The following is a 23337-nucleotide window of genomic DNA, read 5'->3' on the forward strand; positions in this document are numbered from 1 at the left end:
TATATTTTGCATCCATAAATTAGAATCACATAAGCAAGTGGACTAGATTTTAGCCTATCTTTTATATTTGTCTTGCTAATATGAAAACATGAAATGTTGTATGAGATTTCTTAAATTTGAACTAGTAATTCATGTTACGAAAAAACTGAAGGAAACAACTCTTTTCAACAAAACTTAAATTGCGAGTAGCCTAAATTATTACCATATAGCAGCATAGCATCAATGTTCTCTCCTAGCGTGGATGAGAAATATCCTTAGTTCTTAACTTAAGTTTGAAGGGCTTGAGTTTCTTCCATTTGCTTATTTCAGTTGCTCTAAGTCATTGACCGCCTGTCGGAACAGATTACAGTCACCAACTTTATCCACTCCTTTTATTCTGAGAACAGAAGAAAGAGCTGCAAAGAGAAAACAGGCAAGAATCTTCTCATTCATACTCCTTCCTGTCTTCTTGTCTTATTTTGAAACTTGGTTAGCTGATCTCCCTCTACTGTCTTACCCAACAATTTCAGAAACTTGAGGAAAAATTCAATGCCAACGAGATGCAAAAGGCACAGCTGCAAAAGACATTGAAGGTTATACAATTGAAAGCCTCTTTGTTCTTTTCATTGGAAACATGTGTTTCTGAGATTTCATGTTAGCTTGAATATGATCTATATCGTATGACTAGTGGACCTCCCGCTTTGCAGGAGAAGGCAGGAAACGAATTTAGGAAACTGGGTTGTGGCTTTTGCTTTAAAGCTCGCCCCCTGCCCGATTTTTACAAGGAAAGAGAAACCTCAGTCAATCAGATGAAGAAGGTATGGGATTCTACATATCATAATGTAGATTCAGATCTCAGTGACTCAGATCCTTAGGCTTAATCATTGGATCTCCCATTATGCAGACTCCAGCTCGGGCTCAGCCAGCAGTACTAGGAAGAAACATTTCAACCAAGACAAGAGGCACGATCTCAATGCCACCTCCACCTCCACCTCCAACATCTTTGCCCAAGAATCGTGTTTCCAAGAATTTATCCAACAAGAACGTTCTGAACCCAAGCAAATCTCTTACTTCTTCATTACCTGAAAGGACCACACACGAGAATAGATCCCCAAATATTCAGTCTTGAATGGAGCATCTGCATAATACTTTGTCTTGGCATCAAGATGAGGCTCTGGTGAATTGGTTATTTCATGATATGGAAGGTGTTGTATATCTTATGTATCTTCCAGTGTTTGGTGAAATAGGATGTCATTCCAGGATTCTTCATTCCGTTTGTTACTGTACACAAGGATTCTTGCAACATGTTTCTTCGAGAACAAATGTTTTTCAAGCAACATTGCATGAGTTACACTTCCTCTTCTGGAGGGTGTTCTTTTAGGTGAAAATAATCTGCCTGAAGTCGATTTTAGTTCGTGCACCTGTTCTTGCTGTGAATAATTGACTAAATATGTGAAGCGTGATCCCAAACATTAAAATCATTCGGGCCACCTCCCATACACATTAGGAAGTCATTTCATCTAGCGCAACAAGTAATTCAAGAATGCATATAACACCTCAGTGAACCATTAAGTTATTAGCAGTTGCCGAATAATTTGGTATCTTGACAAACAATAATAAACATGTAGAAGAAGCAAGTGGGATTTGTTAACGGTTAACATACAACTAATCAGATCAAATCAAAGCTAATCATGGTTCTTCACCAAGCACCAACTTTCATCACCATCCACCAGTTGCCAAAATAATCCCACCTCACAGAAACTCGTTTCCTCCTCCTCATCAACTTCTTCGATTTCGTGTTCATAAGATTCATCATCATTATTGTAGTTAGCTTCATAACAACAATATATGTCATCACCAGCCAAATAGTCCAACACGCCGGTGGCAGAAGACCATGAAAACCTCTTGCCAGACTCGGGGTCCATCCCCCTCCAGGCGATCAATCTGTAATCCAACGATGATGATCGCATCTTCTGTGCTCCCTTAAGCTTGTCCTTGGACTTAGCAGCTGGACATATGTGGCAGTTGCGGCAACTGGGGCGGCCGCACTTGTCGATGAACTGGGATTGGTTGGTGGGCTTGGGGGAGACCTTGGTGAAGAGGCCGGCAGTTGGGGATGAGCTTAGCTCATTGAGGTTCCTGGACCTGGAACGTGTGTTCCGTGGAGTCGACAGGATGGGGAAGGCTCGGACCATACCATGCTGGCGACCTTGTTTCTTCATTTTTAGCTGTGTTCTTGGTGAGCCGAATTGGATGAAGATGACACACTACTAGAGTTGCATAGCTTTAAATAGAAAGAAAAGTCGTTGAACTTGGGCAGCAAGGACTTTGTTGGTCAATGCTATGCAACTTTGCGAACGTGTTGGCCAAGCCTATACATATCCATTATTATCACCGTAAATCACATAATTATAAATTTTTTTTTTCTTTAAAAATGATCATTACTTTTGATTTTAATGTTTATCTAATAATTAATGAATTTCATTCTATCAACCATCATTAGGTTTCTATTGAATTTTATTATGAAAATGCTCTTTTGGATTCATAATTATACTTATATATTTTTTAAAATTTTCTTAGAATATTTTTATGGACTAATATATTTATGAATTATTTATTTTACCCATTCTTTTCTAACAAAAAAAGAAACTCAATGAGGGTAGTGCTAATTTCCCTTTTGTCATATTGAAACTACAAAATTATGTTTTATTTAAAGAGGGTACTCTTAATTTTTTCAAACTGAGAAAAGAACTTATAATGATGTTATATTTAAAGGGGAATAACTATGGCTTATCTTAATTATAACAGAAATTAGCTGATGCAGCAAGCAACTAGGCAAGATTTGAGGGACAAGGCAGTGATCCTTGTTGTTCCCCAATACCAATGTACTGCTATCACCACCCAATGCAGTAAACTTTACTAGTGAAGTAGTATTTGTAGTCTCGCGTTATTTTATAAGGTCAATGAGATGTAAGCAACCAAAGATTCGTGGCAGGAAAAACATTACAAGATTTCCAACAGATTTCTGAACTTATCTACAGCAAAAACAATCAAGTGAAGCCATTTGAGACCCGCATTTCATCTCCTTCCATAGTAGAATAGGGCCCGGAATGCTGTAGCAGTGTTCATTTAAGCCCCGTTTATATGTTGGGAAATGTACATTAATCAAAGGTTCCCCCCCATAATGCCCGAAGCAGCCTGTAGATTTTGCAGATGTCCGTGTGACTAATTCCTTTTTTTTTTTTCCCGGGTGAAATCACGGGCAAGTTGGAGAAGTACACCACGTAAAGATCCCAAATGGGTTGGACAAATTGACTTTTAACAGTGCATGTAAAGCAAGCACAAACACTATGCACCCTAAGTTTGATAGTTTCTTCCGGCAGATTAGGAAGCGGAGACGCACATCCACTATTACGCGCCTTCGTTTCCTCTGTCAAGTATATTGTCTTCTGTTTACTGAGAAAATGCGTGTATTATGAAAGAGAAGCTTTTTTACACAGTCGCGAATCATGGACAGATATTAGCATCAAGAGCCGCATTATTTCACTAGACAGAGTCAGAATGAGGGTGATCAGAGGTTTCAAGTAGGGGCTCCTTGCTTACCACGTTAGGATCGGAATGATCTTCTGTCTTCTTGGGACGATATAGCACATAATGCTGAACCATGAAAAGTATGTCGAAGAAGATCGAAACCTGCAAAACAAAACAAGTGCCTCCATTCAACACACACTTATACAGGGACACAAAATAGCCAGCAAATAAGTTCGATATAAAGAAACCAAGGGAATGCCGGTTCACGTACCAAAGATATCATAGTCTTCCCTATGTTCCCATAGAAGTTCACCCATGAATCTGCGGGAAAAAACAGAGTTATTTGATAGGAAAAGAACTTGGCTTCCAAGTTGTTGTAGTATCGGGAGAACAACTCACTTTGATCTACGGATTGCACAACCATCTGACCATAGTTGGTAACTCCTCCAAAGAAATCAAGCAGGATGTTGCCAATGCTAAACCCAATTGTGCTTTTCCGGCGAAAGTTTAAGATGGCCTAAATTTGACAATGGAATTCAATGATGAAACATTTATAGAAGGGTAAATTATATTGATATTTCTTGAGCTTAGGTCAAAATATACAAACACTCACTACTTTTTATAAAATTACAGGCACACCTCCTGACGGGGTATTAGTATAATGAATCTCAAGGGGGGTGTTTGTGTAAGCTTTTACCTCTAAATAGGGGTGTAATTCTAATTACAACTATAACCTCAAATGGTGCACTTGTAATTCTTGTATATTAGGACCTAAGCACAGGAGGTATCAATGTAATCTACCCTATATAGAATCAGGATAAGATGTTCATATAACAAATGTTGAAATTGACAAGCCCCAGAAAATTAATAGTCCTTAAGAGTATAAAGGATGCGGAAACTCATTGGTTGAATGATTTCAAACTGCAACAGCTACGGAAACATAATTTCAAACCTACCTGAGGAATGTATTTGATGACTGTCATAACAACCTGAATAGTGCTGCAATAACACAACAGATTTGGTAGTTAAAAAGAAAGCAAGAATTCGGAGAAGCAATACATATCTAAATGACTTTGCCAGGCGCTGATTGAGAAATGGGAGGTTGATTATCATGCACTTTTATAGACTTCCGGGTTTCAGGGCTCCAGGGATAATGATACAATAAGAAAGATGCTACTGAGAAACTAACTGGTAGGCAGGCAGGCAACAATCACATTGTCATTCTTCACAGAAAACTTAAAGATATGTTCTTAAAGGGACTAGTTAACAAAAGATATCAAGAATGCAAGAGAAGGCATCTTACTTGAAGCAGGACACCAGCCAAAACCAGGAATGTCTATGTATAGCTACAAAAACACAAACTGCAGCAGACAACCAGGCAACCGAAACAATTCCAATACAAGCTTTGGACACTTTCTGGTGCCCACGCTGTAAAAGAGAAGAGATTTCTTTAGTACATCATTCTTGAAAAGAAACAAAGGCTCTTTTTTGAAACTCGTTGTATTATCCAAGAAACAGCTCTACTTACATCATAAATTGCAATCTGAAACAAGGTAAAAGCAGTCAATAGAACAGCATGCATGGAGAAAGCCACATCATTAGCAGCAACAGGTATCATCTGCAATGAACAACTACAACACATTAAACATTCCATTCTTTCAACAAAATGAAAACGAACCACCCAAAATAGAGGGGCTTCTTAATCATCACTAAGATAGCAAATAAAGTAATCACAGAACCTCATTAAAACCAAACTTCTCGCGGTATTGCCTCTGCACGGTGGAGCTAAAAAAGAGTGAAGCATTGTAGATGAGATACGACGAGTGCTTCGTCAAATTCATTAGTACAAAATCGAAATTCAACCCCACAACACTGCCACAAAAGAAACAAACAAACAATATCATCATTTTTGCAATCAAACAAGAAACGTTCAAAGAGTGAAACAGCTCAAAACCTTTTCCTTCGGAAATTTAAGATGACTTGGGGGTAGAAGCTGATGGACCAAGCGACAAACGCAACCCATCCGAGAACATTGTACAACACCTCCAGCTGAACTGAATTCCACGACCCCATCGATGATTCTGTCTTTGCTTTCACGGGTTTTAGGAATCACTCGAGCCCTCCTTCAAATAGATGGTCCAACATAATTCTAACGGTTTCCCACGAAAAAAAAAAACAAACCAGTAACGAAATCGGAGTAGTAATTTACTGCCGATAAGAGATTGATGACGAAAAGAACAACTCCCAATGATCTGAGTGCGGCGAGTGGGACCCAGTACGAAGATCGGGTTGTGAACGTGCCTGGTTTGTCGTCCTTATTCATACAATTGACCCATGATGTTTGCACTTTCCAAAGATTTTTATTGGGTCATTATATTGATTACAAGAACTCTGGGTTACAAAGTGGAAATTCTCGTAAAATTAAGCTCAGATTCTTGAAACTTGTTTTAGATATTTACCGTTGGATTTTTCACATGCTGACATCTGAGTATGAAATAAATGGATATATTAATAATATTAAATTATTTATGAATATGTAAAAAGTGATTTTTATATTTAAACTACACTATAATACAATATTTTACTATATGTAAATACTTTCAATTATAAATACCTTAAATATTATTTTTTAAATTTAAATCACTATTTATTAATTTGACAAAACGCGGTCAAATATTGAACTTTTTCTGTCTAAACAAAAATATTTGGGAAGCATCAGGCCGGAGTTCATTTTTCCTTTCACTCCCATGTTCAAATTGCAACCACATCACCCTTTTCTTTGTTTTTTTTTTTTTTATTCCCTCTCTCTCTCTCTCTCTCACTCTTTTCCATTTGTGAATGAATTCAGGAAATCTGACCGAGTTAATTTCAATTGAAGTCCTAATGTCTGGACATTTGTATACCTAATGAAGTTATGAGTACAATATAATATGGAAATTGATCATTTACTTTTGCTCACATTTACTGTGGGAAAGTTTTTAGTTGAATCACATTAAATTTAAATAGCATGTATACTTGTACGTACTATATTATTAATCACTTTAAAACAATCATATATCAAATACAACCTACTCGATTTGAATTGGGTAATTATAAGTAATAACTTGTCTTGTCCTTATATATAATTTTTATCCTGATCCAGTCTTGATCTGACCAGGATTGGACTTCAACTACGTCAATTCATAGGTCAAACTCGAATTTAAAAATGAGTTAATTGGTGTTTGTTTAAAAATCCTGAATAAACCAGCCATGAGGTATCTAACCAGTCCTAACCCGAACTTTTCCGATTGATCCATGTCAATACTGAATCGGCCCAACTTCCTGACTGATCCATGACAATACTCAATCGGCCCAACTTAGCGTGCATAGATATACAACAGTTGAACAAAAAAATCTCAAGTTTTGCAGTTGAACACATTCAGTTACTTTCACATTCTGCAACTCAATCCATGAGCCCGGTGTTACATCTGACCTCGTGCCTCAGGATTACACAGAAATTAACATGCTAAGAAAGTAAGAAAAAATATTTCCAAATTTCCTTTTTGAAAAAAAGCAAGGAACAAGAGGGGAAAAGAAAGCTCAGTTAATGCATTATTTTCAAAATAGGACCTTCTACAAGGTACAAATGCTATAGAATTTGCAAAAATTACAACCAGTAATAACATTATTCTCCCATAATACTGTGAGTACTTCAAAACAATCTTGCAAACAAAGTGCATTCTTCAATATTCTAGGAAATTTAGGAACTCAGTTCGAGTTTCTTGATATTTTGGATTTGCATCCCAGGATTCAGTCCCTTGGGGCAAGCTTTAGCACAATTCAAAATGGTATGGCAGCGATACAGCTTGAACTCATCATTTATGGCGTCAAGGCGCTCCTTTGTGTATTCATCACGACTGTCCATTATCCACCTGCAATCAGCAGTGGCAACCATATTTAGCATGAAAAGAGAATACAATTTTTTACGTTATCCAAGAATTGAACTCTAGTCAATTTGACGTTTCCTACTAGTTAAATTCATCACACATACCAGAATAGCATATGAATTGGGGCAAAAGGGAACAATGACACAGTACATGACAATGGCTTTTAGAACCATAAATGTCACAGAAACAGGCTTTTCTAATCCCCGTAGAAGACACCCACGAAGGGAAACACTTCAGCGCTACCCAAGACCCCTTTAAGAAATACAAGAATCCTTCTAGACACGAATAGAAAGAATTATACAGAAAGAAGAATAAAACAAATCAACCAACCCCTACGGACCTATTTAACTAAATATAGCATCAGTAAAACAACAGTTCACAGGGATTTCTCCATGTACAAGGCATGGCTTAAAGGCCCAGGCAGTGGTTTTAGCAAGAATAGGTAAACAGACATCTACCATTTCATCCCTCGATTGAATTTGAACCTTGTTCCCTACTCTAATGTAATAAGTTCCCACAATTGTGTGAACTACATGAGTATGACAACTACAGTGAACTGCCAAAATAATCAGAATTTCTGGCTAGCAACTTGCATATTCAGGTCAGCTATAAATATAGAACTAAGATCATTTTCAGGCAACCTGGAGCCACAATAATAATCCAAAGGAAGAAAGAAGCAAAAATTTTCCACTGTATCCAACCTGACTGAAAACCAAAGGGTCTAACCAAATGATGAATCATAATGATCGTATGCTATTTCTCCCTTTTCTTGTATTAAGAATTAGCACATATTCTTCACCGAAAAAAAAAAAAAAAATTAGCACATATTCTCCAAGGGCTGTGTGCTATATCAATTCTGATTCTTAATCTAGCCTAAGAAAGCTATGCTGACTCTTTCTTTTCCGTGAATCCAATTTAAGGGGCTAATTCCTAACATTAGCAGAATACAACATACATCCAAACATACGAGGGCAAAACTTAACAAGAATCAACGAGAGTAGTACTGAACTCAACAGTCTCAGAAAACAAATGTTAATGACCAGATAAAAACCACACCTTTCACCAAATCTCACAACAATTGACAAAATTCACGAAATTGTTACGCGAGCGGGAATTACCTATTCGCGTGCAAAAGCGCAGCGGGACCCAAATAAGACTCCGGGTTCCACCAGTAGCTAGGACAAGATGTACTACAGCAGGCGCAGAGAATGCATTCGTACATCCCATCAAGCTTCTTCCTATCCTCCTTGCTCTGCAGAATCTCCTTCCCAGGAGTCTCCGGCGGGCTCTTCCTCTTCAACCACGGCTCAATCGACTTATACTGGTTGTAGAAATTCGTCATATCCACGACCAAATCCTTAATCACGAACATATGCGGAAGAGGAGTAATCATAGTAGGCCCACCCGGGGGAATTTTCGTCAGACAAGCTAAACCGTTCCGGCCGTCGATGTTCATAGCGCACGAACCGCAGATTCCCTCACGGCAGGAGCGTCGGAAGGTCAGGGTGGGATCGATCTCGTTTTTTATCTTGATTAAGGCGTCCAGGATCATCGGTCCGCAGTCCTTGAGGTCAATCTCGTAGTCCTGGAGCTCCGGTTTGTTGGGAGAGTCCGGGTTCCATCGGTAGATTTGGAAGGTCTTCGGGGTGGAATTGGACGTCGCCTTGGGCTCCACCTGTTGGGCCTGGGCCTCCGAGGCGTGGGCCCGGAATACAACAACTCTCGCCGCCGACGACGCAGCAGGAACCCTAGATATCGCCCGTCGGAGCAATCCACTCGCCATTGATCGGGAGAGAGATAATGCTACGTTCCACAGAGAGAGAGAGAGAGAGAGAGAGAGAGAGAGTAATGATGGAGGTGTCAATCTCAATTACTACTATAGGTAGGTTCGGATTATGGGAATGACGGAAATGGGTCTGCGTGGTTATAAAGCAGGACATGGCGGTGAAAAGGACTGATGAAGGGTAGTTTGGGGAAACAGATATATCAAATGACAGCCGTGGATGCTGTGTCCGTGAGGAAAACGTGGCGAGAGATCAGTGGAGGAAATGGGGATGAGACAACGTGGTTGGTTCGCGCAACATTTGTTTTGTTTCAGCATTTGTGTTCTAGGGAACTGAAACGTCGACGTTCGGAAGATGTTAACATCTGCGGTAGCTCTCGCTGTCAATTTGATTTTTTCTTATACATATTCAAATCTATTTTTGATATTTCTAGGTACTTCGACAACTGTCTATTCCAATTGGTTAAGATTATATGAAAAATTTATTGTTTAAATTGATTTTTTGGAAGTTTGAGGAACAATGAAGGAAATACGTGTATTTTGATCAAAACTCAAAAAATACTAAAAAATAAGAAGAAAAATGATCATATTTTTTTCTTCAAATGAAACTTTTATTAACTTTAATAATTTTATTAATGAAATAATTAAAAATGACAAAAAAATAATAGAGTGAGGGTCAAAATTACAACCTCAAATCATTAAATTGTAATAACTTTTATTATTTTCTATCTTAAATCCATTATTATCCTGGGATTTGATGTGCATAAAAAAAAAAAAAGTTGGCCCAAAGAGGTCTAAAAGATCCAAAAAGAAGAAAGAATTGAGAAGCCCAAAAGAACCTGACAAGCGGCCCTGGCGGGTGTCCCCCAGAAAACAGATTGACAAAGGACGGAGTCCCATGACATCCTCCAACTCTAACTATGATTAAAGCCCGTCGAAATATTAGGTCCTAGAGGCCCACACATGTGGCAACCCATTTTCCCACTCAGCACCTTATCAGTTCAGAGGTCAGCAGCCACCTTGGAACTTCATCAGCGCTAGCAATGAGGACATCCCTAACAATTGGACTCCTTGCAAACGATGGAGATCCCTCCAAAGCCCTGGACACCTTGGTAGGTGAAACTCCTTAGCTGTTATAAATCCTCATTGATGAAGGGTTTCCCCCAACTCAAAGAGAAGCATTCAAAAGCACATCCAACAGAAGATAAAAGCAGATCATTGCTTATCCAAACGGTTCTTATACATTTGTCCTAGAAAATGAAGGAAATGTGCATAATTCCAGTGCAATGAGACACCCCTATAAATACAGGTTTACTCCTCCATACGGGGATACCTTTTTAATTCTTTTCTCACTCTCTGGACTAACATATCTTACTCTCTAAAACATCTCTCTCACTCTCTAAACATTCTCTAAGTACTCTACAAGCAAATTATCACGTGTTCTTACACTTTTCATTAATTTTATTCACAATATCTCAATTTCCAATTACATTTAGTTACTTTTTGACTTTAATCAATTTTAAATCAAATACTAACTTGGATGTTGGAGTGCTAACAACTTTTTTGCTGATCCCCCTTTTAAAATTTGCATTATTTTTGACTCAAGTCTTACAATTATCCAAATTTATTGAACACGTGTATTTTTTGAACGCATCAAATTCAAAAAATTCTAACTTCTTTCTTGCCGATTCTAATTTATAAAATTTGTAACTAGCCCAAAATTTTATTCTAATTATTAGACTATCCAGCATTTTTTGCTCGCATTACATTATACAATAAATATTATATCCCCTAGTATATTTAATACATGCCCGTAAAGGTAAAATCCACATCGTTTTTGTATTAATAATGAAAATATTTTATATTCCTAGCATTAATGTATATATTGAAAAAAATACAGAATATGAAATACAAATTTATAATAAAGAAAATATTTAAATTGATTTGATGAGTACGTAAATGGGGTGCTCTCAATATTTTCTTGCAAAAATTGAACTTAATTTGCCATAATAAATAAACATATTAATTATCCAAGAATAACGCATATATGATGTGTTAATTCCGTGTATAAACCTAGTATTTAAAATGCTACTTAATTAATTATGTGGTTTTTTTATCCAAGTATTATTACCATTCATCTTCTCTTCTGCCACATTCCTCTCTCTCTCCAAGTATTATTACCATTCATTCTCATCAACCTCCTTCTCTCTCTAAGATTTCATTTCTCTCTCGTGTCTGATCTTGGAGCCGGATTCTGCAATCTTTGATGTCGTCTGTAAGTTTCTTCTTTTGTCTTTTTTCCTTCTCATCATCTCATGATCATTTGTTTTTCCTAGTTTTCATTTCTTTGGATATATATATATATATATATATGTTATTACCAATGCCATGGACATATCTTTAATAATTTTGTGCTAATGGGATTTGTGTATGTTTTAATTTGGTTATGATGATTTACATGCAATGGGTTCGAAAGTTCGTTTTCTAGGAAGAAAATATAATACTACAAGAATGATATGGCTGATACGATTTCTGTTGATAATAGAAAGAATCAGGACGAAGAATATTTGTGCTTGACTGAAATGTGTTATTTACTATATATATATACATACATACTTAATAATTTGTTGTGTGGAATGTGGATGGTTCCAGCAGGAGAAAGGTCGGGCGTTGCCGAAATTCGGGGAGTGGGACGTGAACAACCCTGCCTCGGCCGACGGGTTTACGGTGATATTCGCCAAGGCTAGGGATGAAAAGAAAGCCAAGGCCACGGAGATGATACCTACTCCGCCACCCGTGCACGACGAAGCCTCTCCTCCCTCCCATCCATTCGATGACAACCAACCCCGCAAGGTTCTTCATCATTCATTAATTAATTATATACGAGTAACGTTTTTGACTGTCCAAAAATGAACCAGTTTGTGACTGATCCATCTCCTGCTTAATGCAGAAAAAGTGGCTTTGCTGTTTCTAAGGACTGATCATTCAAGAAGCTACATATACACGAAGTAGGAAACGACGTCGTTGAGAGTAGTTGGAAGTGGGCACTGGCAGTTCTCGGCTCCGGAATTGGGACTAGTGTTGTCTTTTTTAATTTATAGCCGCCTCGCGTATGTATGTTCCATATAAGTCGTTGAGAATGTGTTGACGAGGGATTTTTCAACTAGAATCGGATTTGGTCTTTTTGTTTCGACAACATTTGGTAGAACGACGATAGCAAGATCCATCACTGTCCACATGCGACCTCTATAGAATTACGGACATTCAACTACTCTCTCTCCCTCTTAACTTCTCTATCTACATCTTTTCTTCACACACTACACCATATTTACTCTAATATTTACCAACATATACGCTCTAATTGTAGTTGTAATATTGTAGATTAGTGTTCTAGTTCACGTCCCCATGCAATACTTCACATATACATACTACGTGTATAAAATTCACATCATTTTATATTTTAACAAATACTAAACACGTAAATGTACGTATGAATAGAGAACTAATTAATATAAAGTGCCAAAAAAGAAAAACAAAATTAAAGCAAAATAGTAGTAGCTAATTAAGGTAAACAAATTGAAAAGAAACTACAATTACAAAGAGTCCATATGAGAAGACGGCAGTATCGGAAGCATGGGAGGTGGTTCGCCCGGAAGCGTCCTGTGTCATAACCCACACGATCATTCTCTGCCCTTTATCGCAGTGCCCGGTTGCTCCGCTTATGAAGTAGAAGAAGCCGGAGCGGTCTAGGGTAACGATTGTGTTCCCGTTGTTAGAAAAGAATTCAGGTCGAGTTGAATTGCACTCATTGTAGTCTTTTTTGTTCACCTCCATCACTGAATCTTTCTTGTACTTGAACCCTACATAACCAAGTTGTTAACGTTGTCCCGATACAAAATTCTGACATATATATATGTACCGACAATAATATCCAGATAAATTAAAATGCATATCATGCACTATATATCTTAAATCAAAATTAATAAATGTAGTTGAAAACTAACTTACAAATGATTACTATTGCAGGAATGATTTGTTCAACATAATTAATTAAGACATTGTGAAAGTACTTACGTATGGTGTCGCCAAGCTTAAACCTCTTCCGGGAAGCCCATTCATTGTACATGTGGGTGTCGTTCCCCGGAGGTACAGCCCAACCACCTCTCTCACCAACCTCAAATTCCGTGCAGTAAACGCATTGCAAGAACTGAAGAGAAGAGAAAACCGTGCACACTAGTAGAAGCAGAAAGCGTGTTTGCGTGGTTTGGGATGCCATCGATCGGTATGATTTCTCTTCAAGTAAGAGGGTGAGGCGTAGATGAGATTAATTAAGACGTAATTAGCATTAATTAGTAATTGCAGATATAAGTATGGGAATTAAGGAACGTGAAGATGATAATGGCTTAGTGGGCAAAAACGGTTTCTTTACTTGCTCAACCTTTTCTCTTTCATTTCTATTTATTTACTAGTAATCTAAGTATATTCCATGTATGCATAATTTAAAATATTAATATATTATTTAATTAAATAAAATGATCAATTATCAAAATTACTAAAATAAATTAACTTTAAATGACGTCTACGAATTAAAAATTATTGATATAATTAATTAAATAGATGGTAGTTGGCTATCTAAGTCGTCAATTAAGCCTTAATAAAGACTATGAATTTATTTATTTATTTATTCTTTATTAGTAATTTTTTTTCAGTAAATAATTTTCTACCATATTTTCATGGCATCATTGTGAATGAGTGTTTGTGAGAGTTTTTGAAAAAAACATTTCAACTTTGGCTCCATTAATGCACATTTAACATTGATAATAAAAAAAATATATTTTTTAGCAAATTATGCAAGTTTATTTATTCTCTATGAATGAAAAATTTTATTTCTTAGACGGAGTATTATTCAATTAAACGTTCAGTTTTTTTAATAATTGAAATTTTTTTAGAAAAAATAATTTATTATTAACAAAAAACAAGTGTAAATCTTAAGTAGTTAAAAATAGTATCATTTTAATATATAGGGATAAAACAATCTTTAATCAATTAAACTTATTGTACAAGTATTTTTTTCATCAATACTATCTAATTTAACGTTTATATGTCACTTTTTTTACAAACGTTGTTCACTTTTGATTCCACTACAACTTTCAACTTCTTTTGCAAAAACTATTTCTCTAAACATAAATTTTTTTTACAAACACTCTATAAATATTACACACACGAGTTTACATAATGCAGTCTTATCCTTGATTGATTATTTTAGTTTTTAATTTTTCAAAAGAAACTCGTGTTGGCTGTACATTAGCACAACATTAATATATGATGGTATCGCAAGTACAAGAAAATCTTATTATAAAAAATTTATGTGTAATTACACCAAATGTGTGATGGGAGGGGAGTGTAATTATGTATAATATTTTATGGGCTGGTGACCTAATTGATTGGGTAATAGAATTTATGGAAATAGGGGCAGCCTGCCTGATTTCAGCTCATCTACTTCAACTAACTTTTTCATGAAAATTCCGACGTTTGTTTCTTTTATTATTGTCCTAATAAATAAATGGCCCAACTGTTTCTGTCTCACCTTCCTCTTCAATTATTATGGGTTGCTCCTCCCTACCCTATCTTATCCTATATCTTAAATACTTGTTTCCATTTATGATTATTTTTAAATTTTTTTTTTATTTTTGATCAGATTGTGAACGTGTGTAAAAAATATATGAAAAAGAACTATTTCTATTCTGATAGGATCACAAGAATTATAATAAAAAATTGGCTATGAACGGTTTATATAAGATCACTCATAAAAATGTTGTAAAGTTGAATTTATGGTTGTTGGGTCTAAATAACGTATTCCGATAGTTAGTTGGAGTATAAAGTGCAGTAAATAAGTTGAGCAGTGTATCGATCAATTTTAATGAGAGTCTTTTTATTAAAATCTTTTATTATAAATAAATAAAAAATATTAAGAATTGAATTATGAACCCAAAAATAAAAATAAAAAATGTAAAACATATATATATATATATATATATATACTTGTTTAGCGTTTCTTCCCTTGCTGCACTTTTCATTGGCGCTGTTTCTTCAGTGTAAGTACGTAACTCCATCGTCAGCCATGACGGACTGCATTTTGGAACAGCTGAAATCTCAGCCCTCATGGATTCTCTTCCTCCTAACCCTCGGCTTCTTCTCCACCCTCAAATTCTCACTGTCCTTTCTCAAATGGGTCTACGTTAATTTCCTCCGACCCGGAAAGAATCTCAAGAAATACGGGTCATGGGCTTTAATCACCGGCCCCACTGATGGCATCGGGAAAGCCTTCGCTTTTCAGCTGGCGAGAAAGGGGCTCAACTTAGTTCTTGTGGGTCGGAACCCTGATAAGCTCAAGGAAGTCTCGGAGTCCATTAAATCTAAATACGGGTCGACCCAGATCAAGAACGTGGTGGTGGATTTTTCTGGGGACTTAGATGATGGTGTTTCGAGGATTAAAGAGGCCATCCAAGGTTTGGAGATTGGGGTGTTGATTAATAACGTTGGGGTGTCGTATCCTTATGCCAGATTCTTGCATGAAGTGGATGATAAGTTGTTGAGCAATTTGATTAAGGTTAATGTTGAGGGTACCACGAAAGTTACGCAAGCTGTTTTGCCTGGAATGGTGGAGAGGAAAAGAGGGGCTATTGTGAATATTGGCTCTGGTGCTGCTATTGTTATTCCTTCTGATCCCCTTTACTCTGTTTATGCTGCGACCAAGGCGTAAGTATTATTTGTTTTATTACAATTCTTGAGATGTCTCATTTTATGTTTTGTCTGGTTATTCACTTTTGGATTGCAGTCGTATTGAGTTGAGCTTAAAACTAATCAAAATTATAGCTTGTTTCGTGATTTATGGATTTCAAACTGAAGTTCGAATAATTTTTGCTTGATGCTGGAATTGATCTTGCTGAAAGTGTGGGAAGAAGTGAAAAGATCGTTGATTTGTGTGCCAATGTTAGAAGCTGATGTTTTTTGATAGATGTAGAAGTTTCTTGGTCTCAGAGGTTCTTGGGGGGTTTTAGCATCTGACTGATGTAATTTCTGCTAGTGATTTGCCATATCACTGTTGGATTGATTGGTTCCAAGGCATTGGGGAAATATTGATTGAGGTGTGAAAACTTATATGCAGTTTTAAGGTCTTTGCTGTACTTGCTTTAAGACTAGTTTGTCTGAGATTCATCAGAGGGTTGGGATGGACTTATTTTGTTCAAACTGATAATAAGTTGGGTGTGTGATCTTTCAGGTATGTAGACCAGTTCTCAAGATGCCTGTATGTGGAGTACAAAAAGAGTGGGATCGATGTGCAGTGCCAGGTACACATTCTGGATTCAGAACAACTCTATACCATTATTTCCGTCTTGGATTAAATCTTACTTGCATCCTGGCTTTCATTGAACTGTTATATTCTATTCTCGTTGTGCGCCTGATTTCTTGCGATGTCCTTGGGTTGGCATTGTTAGTCTTGGTTCTTCTGTAGAAGTGACATTTCATACGAACACTACTTCAGCTTGAGTTAGTAGTTTAAAGATATCATTTGGATCAACTATGTTGTAGGATTAGCATTTCTTGTTGTGTAAACTTCACTTCAACTTGAAATCATATTGATCCAGAATTTGAAAAGCATGAATAGGGCAAGATCTCACTTCATAACTATCTACAGGTGCCTTTATATGTCGCAACAAAGATGGCATCAATCAGACGGTCCTCCTTCTTCGTTCCGTCAACAGATGGTTACGCTCTTGCTGCTCTTCGTTGGATTGGCTATGAACCTCGTTGCACACCTTACTGGCCGCATACTATTCTGTGGGCTTTGGCGTATTCTTTGCCAGAGTCTTTTGTGGATTCTTGGCGTCTCAACTTCTGCCTTGGTATTAGGAAGAGAGGACAACTCAAGGACTCAAGAAAGCTGGAATAGGAGCCACCAGGCTCTGCCGCTCTCTCTATCTCTACCTGCTACTCTCTCCCAGCCCTTTTTTAGTGAGAAAGTTGTCATTGTCTGATACGAAGACATAGGAGTAATTTGAGACATTAAATGCATGAGCAATCTTTGTTGTTTGGAACCTTGGTTTTCATTTTTTCTTTGATGAGTTTGAGACAGCTCAAGACTTTACAAACTATTCAAAGTATTTAGGCTTCTCCGCTTATGCAGTCAATTGCTAATGTATTTTATGTATCAGTGAGGTTTGTGTAATTCAAATTTCATCAATAACTTAGGAGTACCGCATCAGTGCCTCCACTAAAAGTGGCAACTGGAAAATCCTCATTTCTTTTACTAAGAAATTAGGACAAGAGAATGTAAAAGAATACAACTACTGTTGACTGCTGTCTTTCTAAGAAATGCATGGTTGAGTAATAAAGAAAAGCAAGTATCTGAGGAAAAAAGAACTGCAGCATGTATACCAAGTAAAATGGGAAAAATATAGAAATTAAAGTTTCTTTTTTTCTTTTTATTGCATCAATTCTTTCAAACTATATGTGGGTTTAAGAATACAGGTTACAGGGAGGACTACAAATTCTGGGACAGAAATTCATGAGATGCCCACCAAAAGATTGAGCAATCATAACTTCGGGAAATCAGAGGATCTATGAAAAATTCTAGAAAAGGAAAACCATCTATGCATCTAGGACTATCAAGCAAGTCCTGTAATGTTCAATTTACATTCGTATGGCCTGAAAATCTGCAGCTGATACAACATCGAAGTGAACGGATGTCGCACCATTCTATCTGATCTCAATGTCTCTTTCAAATGGCGTCTGAGTGTCTGAATCATAGCTATGGTCACTTGTTCGGCCTCTCAAAGATTTCTGACTAAAAAGCCGCTCCAACATACTCCTTGATTTTGGCACCGTCTGAGGACCATTGCTGCTAGATTTTCCACTGCCACCGTCCTTCTTAGCAAGCTCATCCATAATTATTTTCATGCTACCATCAAAACGACGTCTAAATGTTGGATATCTTGATATAGATTTAGTGATCCCTTGAAGTCTTTGACAAAGAAATAAGCAGCAGAGTGGAAATCAGAATACAGTGATAGTAGTGATGTTTTTTAGGATTTCAAATAGAGAAACTGTTACGTTTACCTTCTAGCTAATGCATCCAGTTCGGCTTTTCGAAGCTCAGATTCAGGTGCTGCGCCAATATCTGAGTTCTTCAATCTTGCAGGATCACCACCCAATAAAACTAACTTGCTCAGGTATTCCTCCTCTGTCTCAGAAAGGTTGTCAGCTTTAATCTGGTCTTTAATTATCAAGAGTGGATTAAGAAACCAATCAAAAAACGTATCTTTTGGCCGATTTGACGATGTTATTTCAGTAACATTGTCACCTGCATCAATGAGAAGACAAACGCAAGATCATTTTCTTGACAGCATCTCAACTACAAAAACAAAGAATCAGATAATCGAAAAAAAACAAAAACACTTTCACTTACTTAGTAATATACCAGTAGAATTGGCTTTTGATGAACGCAGAAGTGCCTGAAGAAGGCAATAAGCGGGTAAACCAATGCTTATCACTCCACCGCTGCTTTTGTTATTTTTTGCATCTTCGATATCTTTTAGGGTTATTATTCCTTCTGAGACCATAACTTCCCCATGGCGCTGACACTCCTTGAACAAGGCATCAGCCAACTACAAAAGTATGTGTAGGAGACCCAAAGCACCAGTTCAAGAATTAGATGTTAGTTACTCAATAATTCTTTATTTCACACTCTTCAGAGATAAGGCAATGGTTAACAAACAAGCATACGCATTGCAGCAAATGACACTAATATAATGATAAATGTTAATAAGGCATATTATGGCTCTCTGGAGCGGTGTTCAGGACCAAAAGTATACCTCCAGGGGCTTCAACTCAAGCATAGGTGTATTTACAGAATTCGTACGTGAGGGTGGATTTTTGAAGGAGCTGGGCCTTGAGAAAGAAGCCGAATGATTGCTAGAGCTAGTTCGTGATGTAGTTTTCTTTTTATACCTTGGTCTGCAGCCACAAATAAGCATTGCAGCCATATTAGTTCCATCATGTGACAGCTGATCGTGAAAATATACAAGATTATCATATATAATGTGTGTGTGTTAAGTGTGCTAAGACACAGAAGTTAGGACCTAGGAAAGCAGGATCCTTCAGGCATGTCAAGAATATCGTTGCTATACTCGTCATAAATAGACAATGAAGCAACAATATAACAAAGTCCAAGCCAAAAAGATCTCTCCTGCAATAAAAGACCACCAATGAAGATTGTATTTGTAATGGTCATAAAAATGTGAAAGATTAACCAGATCGCTTTCTTGCTATTTCTTTTTTTATCCCCTATTCTAGGAGAAGAACCTTTTTCATTCCATTTCTATAGTCTTTTTGTCAAGGGAGGGGGATTTAAAGAGGTAATCAAGAGGAAATTTAACCTGATACACTATCACTGCTGCATAAGCACCCAAGAAGATACTTGATACCATGGAGCCTAACACTGCCCCAACAACGGCCAATGGCCACAGTAAAATTGCTAGACCTGCAAATGGGACGCATATAGTCTCCAAGAAAGGCCCTTCACGTCCAATGCAATCGTGAGATAACCGATGCCAACCCTTGAAAAGCATGTAGGGGCTCTTACACAGGGCAATAATTGAGATCATAGGCAGATCAATCACTGAACCCAGTATTCCAGCTATTAAAGCAAGGGGAACATACAACAATCTGCAATATGGAGCATAAATTTATTGAAGTAGAAGTTACCAGAGCAAACAACCATTGTGAAGGACCAAACTTGTGGCAAGTTGTTAAACTACAGTTCATTAGTTAGATCGTGCGTAATAATCAGAATATATTAGAACTCCAACAGTGCTAGTTTAATGTGAAATACACTACAAGAACACAAAAAATTCTGGACTCTTGGAAGCAAAAAGACAGCATAACATAATATTAAAAAAAAAGGTTGAAAGATAGTCAACTTAGTCAGAGCTTATAAACATAACACAACGTAAAACCCTCAAGAAGGAAAAAAGAAAAGAAAAGATTCTGCATAAGCAGTTCAGATGGTATTAGCACGATTCAAGAATTTCAACAAATGTTTATCATTCAATTGACAAGAGTAAAGAAAAGCTTACCACCAGAGTGAAACAATATACAAAACCTATATTCCTAATAAAAGAAAATCACTGCAGCAACAGAGTTGCAATGAATGACTGCAAAAATATATACGGACAGAAATGAGCATGTAATCAGACCAGCAGCAGTATGCTGCTGTGAATGGAATCTTGTCTCAGTAGAATTAGTTGATTGATGAACAAGTACTATCATAAATAGATATGAACAGAAAGGACAACTGTATCTCAGAAAAAGAAACTCTATAATGGAAGTATAATTACTTGAAATGCAATTAACAATATGAGTCACTAAACCTGTCAAAGAACCAGGAAACTCAAATAGACAATTCTAATGGCAGAGGATACAGACCTAATCTCATAATACTTCCCATCTGGCCCTTGACGCCGTAGATCACCCATGATTGAGAGGTAAGAATAGTAACAAACATCCAGAAAATCCCTGAGAATAGTGAAGCTCTCTTGGACAGCGCTCCAAGTTCCATCCTGCACACATGGTGAAACAATATCTGTATTTATAAGTCACTAACAATAGGGAATGTGTTATGCTTAGAGTCAGCAAGATGTACATACACAAATACAGTGGTAAAACTTGTCAGTCCTTCCTTCTTCAACTGCCCGAAAAGTGGCAAACATTGGTGCAAGCAGGCCATATGCTGCCCCACCTAGAACGCCACAGGCAATCCCAACAGGTGGCCATACTATTAAGATCACAGGAATACATATACAAAGTATAAGCTTCAGGCAAGGACCAAATTGTTTTGTGCTGCCGATGGAATAACAAAAAAAGAACAAAAATGCATCAGTTTTAGTGATGATTGCTCAATGTGGTGAAGTCAGTATACAAGTAATAAACTAAAGAAACACACCTCAAAACGCAATAGTAAGTATAGAAACAGTGAATAGGCCAAAGACCAAGTATTATCCCAGAGATCCCGGCAGTCATTAGGAGAAATATCACTGGGAACATAATGAGACCTGAAACAACAAAGGCGAAATGTTTATCAAAGATTCTCTATTATTTAGCAAGATATCTATTACAATATTTTAAACCCCAATAAGAGACTTGAATATTATGAATAAAACACATGGTGGCTTAACCAGTCATCTTAGGAACTACTTTTCTTGAAACTTTAAAGAAAACCAACATAGTTAAAACTTCCCTATATTTCAACCCTTCCCGAGACATATTTAATTGGACAAAAAGATGCATTTCTAGATTATAAACCATAAATCTGGAAACTATGTATAAAAGAAAACAAGCCCAACAACCACACCCTCAAAATTGAAAATCTCAAGTTGGCGTGTCACACTGCAATTTATAAATACAGATACTTATTTGTAATTTTATTACTAAAGCATCTCTTAAAGGAAGTTTATCCCTTAGTTTAAAATAGGTACGCGCAGTCCATTTACCGATTACCATATATGCAACCAAGATAAAGAATCTAGAACACACATGACATGATCCTAAGAGGAAATGGTTGCAATAAACCAACAGTAAACCCAAGAAACCAATTGAGAGACAAAATTACACCGACCTTTAATGAAGCCAAGAATGAGAAGACCAAGGAAGAAAGGCAAGAAACGGATGAAGTTCCACAAAGAAGCCCACAACCCCCTTGGGGGTTCCATTCTTTCCCTCTTGGATCTTTCACTCAATCACCAAAAACCCATCTCAAAATCAAACAGGAATTCTCAAGAAAAAAAAGAAAGCTCCTTCCTTTTCCACTCAACCCCACTTCTCGAACCAGATCCCAGCCAGCACAGAGACAGGAAGGAGTGGTGGTGGGTTTCTTCTGTGTTATGATTCCCCTTTCTTTTCTTGAGTCTTTTTCAAGAATTTGAAATGGAAAGTATTTAAAACAAGAGAAATGGAGAATCTTTAATGTGGGTCTTTCTTCTAAATTGCGCTGGAAAGCATTCAGATAAGTCGATACAGACAGCAGAGCACACCAACTTCCTCCTCAGTTTTACAAGCAAACAACTTCGAACCTCACCATTAATTATATTTGTATCTTACATATAGAAAATAATAATTTTTTAAATAGCAACAATTTCTCGTGATAATTAGTTAACATATCAGCTCATAAATTATTATGATAAATCTTGGTTAATGAAACAAGAATATTTGATTTTGTTTATTATATATATGATCCTGACATAATTATATGCCTTTATTTTATTTAAAAATAAATAAAAAATATTTCCACGATCTCACCCATCAACTATGTATTGATTTAAATAAATTAAAATTATAATAATTAATTGCAGACTTCACGTGATTATATAATTGAACCATTTGACTTGTATTATTGATACTAATATTAAATCATTCTTTTTGTCTGATAAAAATTAAATATTTAGATAAGTTGATTATTTAATATAATAGTAGAGTTAGGTTAAAAAATTTGAATTTTTTATTGTCATTTATTTATAAAAGAAAATATTAGTGCTTGCAAGTGAGGAGAATATATAAAAATATTAATACATAATGTTTATATTTTCTAATAACTTAATTATTTAGATAATGTGGGTGTCATAATAATTAATTAATTATCCAGATTAAACGTTATAATGTGACTTTATTATCCACAATGCTAACGTCTTAGTGCTGATAATATTTTTGTTTTTCTTTTTCTCCAGATAAATAATTTGAGGATGTCATTACAGGACAAGAATGACATAACCCGACATATTTTGAATGTCGGATGATTCTTTGTCACTGTCTCTAAATAAATATAAGAAAGAGAAAAAGAAATTATTTATCTCTATATAAATCTAGCCATTTTCATGTCGTCAAAAAATGAGATTGACTGAATTTTTATTATTGAGGTACAATTCGATGAACTTTATACTACAATTCTTACAAAACAATCCCTTTTTTTTCTTAAATAATGAGAGGTATTTATACTATTTCAAATTTACGCTATTTAGGATAGGTGAAGGCAAAATACTGTTTCGTCCTTTACCTACCCTTTTT

The 23337-nt window shown here is 36.5% G+C and overlaps 8 protein-coding genes across 12 annotated transcripts in view; 3 read left to right on the forward strand and 5 right to left on the reverse strand.

The window, feature by feature from the left end:
• Window positions 1–1633, forward strand: part of LOC105176285 (protein WVD2-like 7) — a 3822-nt gene extending 2189 nt beyond the window's left edge. Inside the window, exons 6-9 of one of the 2 annotated variants that reach the window (XM_020698680.1) lie at window positions 343–412; window positions 510–572; window positions 687–797; window positions 884–1633. In XM_020698680.1, coding sequence (XP_020554339.1) covers window positions 343–412; window positions 510–572; window positions 687–797; window positions 884–1108 — 469 coding nt within the window. In that variant the 3' untranslated portion in view covers window positions 1109–1633. Of the gene's footprint in view, window positions 1–309; window positions 413–509; window positions 573–686; window positions 798–883 lie in introns of both variants that reach the window. The other variant, XM_011099031.2, reaches the window with a different exon arrangement.
• On the reverse strand, window positions 1516–2251 carry LOC105176286. The gene has a single exon (XM_011099032.2). It carries the CDS (start codon window positions 2199–2201, stop codon window positions 1665–1667), a length of 537 nt encoding a protein of 178 aa, XP_011097334.1. The 5' UTR covers window positions 2202–2251; the 3' UTR covers window positions 1516–1664.
• On the reverse strand, window positions 2951–5917 carry LOC105176287 (cystinosin homolog). Of its 3 annotated transcripts, none has more exons than XM_011099036.2 (9): window positions 5465–5917; window positions 5250–5382; window positions 5039–5128; window positions 4814–4938; window positions 4467–4509; window positions 3910–4027; window positions 3782–3831; window positions 3583–3672; window positions 2951–3435 (listed from the first exon to the last, which is right to left on the reverse strand). In XM_011099036.2, the coding sequence occupies exons 1-9, from the start codon at window positions 5581–5583 to the stop codon at window positions 3433–3435; spliced, it is 771 nt and encodes a 256-aa protein (XP_011097338.1). In that variant the 5' UTR covers window positions 5584–5917; the 3' UTR covers window positions 2951–3432. The 3 variants fall into 3 exon arrangements, with proteins under 3 accessions (XP_011097338.1, XP_011097337.1, XP_011097336.1); XM_011099035.2 differs by having other exon boundaries at window positions 2951–3672; window positions 5465–5633; window positions 5720–5916; XM_011099034.2 differs by having other exon boundaries at window positions 2951–3672; window positions 5465–5915.
• Window positions 7078–9289, reverse strand: LOC105176288 (succinate dehydrogenase [ubiquinone] iron-sulfur subunit 2, mitochondrial-like). The gene is made up of 2 exons (XM_011099037.2): window positions 8555–9289; window positions 7078–7421 (listed from the first exon to the last, which is right to left on the reverse strand). Exons 1-2 carry the CDS (start codon window positions 9217–9219, stop codon window positions 7250–7252), a joined length of 837 nt encoding a protein of 278 aa, XP_011097339.1. The 5' UTR covers window positions 9220–9289; the 3' UTR covers window positions 7078–7249.
• Window positions 11358–12490, forward strand: LOC105176289 (RPM1-interacting protein 4). Of its 2 annotated transcripts, none has more exons than XM_011099038.2 (3): window positions 11358–11494; window positions 11872–12072; window positions 12170–12490. In XM_011099038.2, the coding sequence occupies exons 1-3, from the start codon at window positions 11486–11488 to the stop codon at window positions 12191–12193; spliced, it is 234 nt and encodes a 77-aa protein (XP_011097340.1). In that variant the 5' UTR covers window positions 11358–11485; the 3' UTR covers window positions 12194–12490. The 2 variants fall into 2 exon arrangements, with proteins under 2 accessions (XP_011097340.1, XP_011097341.1); XM_011099039.2 differs by having other exon boundaries at window positions 11875–12072.
• On the reverse strand, window positions 12715–13625 carry LOC105176290 (early nodulin-like protein 1). Its single transcript, XM_011099040.2, has 2 exons — window positions 13294–13625; window positions 12715–13079 (listed from the first exon to the last, which is right to left on the reverse strand). Exons 1-2 carry the CDS (start codon window positions 13493–13495, stop codon window positions 12778–12780), a joined length of 504 nt encoding a protein of 167 aa, XP_011097342.1. The 5' UTR covers window positions 13496–13625; the 3' UTR covers window positions 12715–12777.
• Window positions 15270–17477, forward strand: LOC105176291 (very-long-chain 3-oxoacyl-CoA reductase 1-like). Its single transcript, XM_011099041.2, has 3 exons — window positions 15270–15978; window positions 16502–16571; window positions 16919–17477. The coding sequence occupies exons 1-3, from the start codon at window positions 15341–15343 to the stop codon at window positions 17171–17173; spliced, it is 963 nt and encodes a 320-aa protein (XP_011097343.1). The 5' UTR covers window positions 15270–15340; the 3' UTR covers window positions 17174–17477.
• LOC105176293 (uncharacterized membrane protein At3g27390) lies at window positions 17679–22337 on the reverse strand. Its single transcript, XM_011099042.2, has 10 exons — window positions 21896–22337; window positions 21224–21332; window positions 20928–21120; window positions 20707–20840; window positions 19659–19947; window positions 19362–19468; window positions 19095–19236; window positions 18689–18887; window positions 18340–18583; window positions 17679–18244 (listed from the first exon to the last, which is right to left on the reverse strand). Exons 1-10 carry the CDS (start codon window positions 21987–21989, stop codon window positions 17980–17982), a joined length of 1776 nt encoding a protein of 591 aa, XP_011097344.1. The 5' UTR covers window positions 21990–22337; the 3' UTR covers window positions 17679–17979.

This window comes from Sesamum indicum, linkage group LG13 (genome assembly GCF_000512975.1).
Source record: "Sesamum indicum cultivar Zhongzhi No. 13 linkage group LG13, S_indicum_v1.0, whole genome shotgun sequence".
In the NCBI taxonomy this organism is placed as follows: domain Eukaryota; kingdom Viridiplantae; phylum Streptophyta; class Magnoliopsida; order Lamiales; family Pedaliaceae; genus Sesamum; species Sesamum indicum.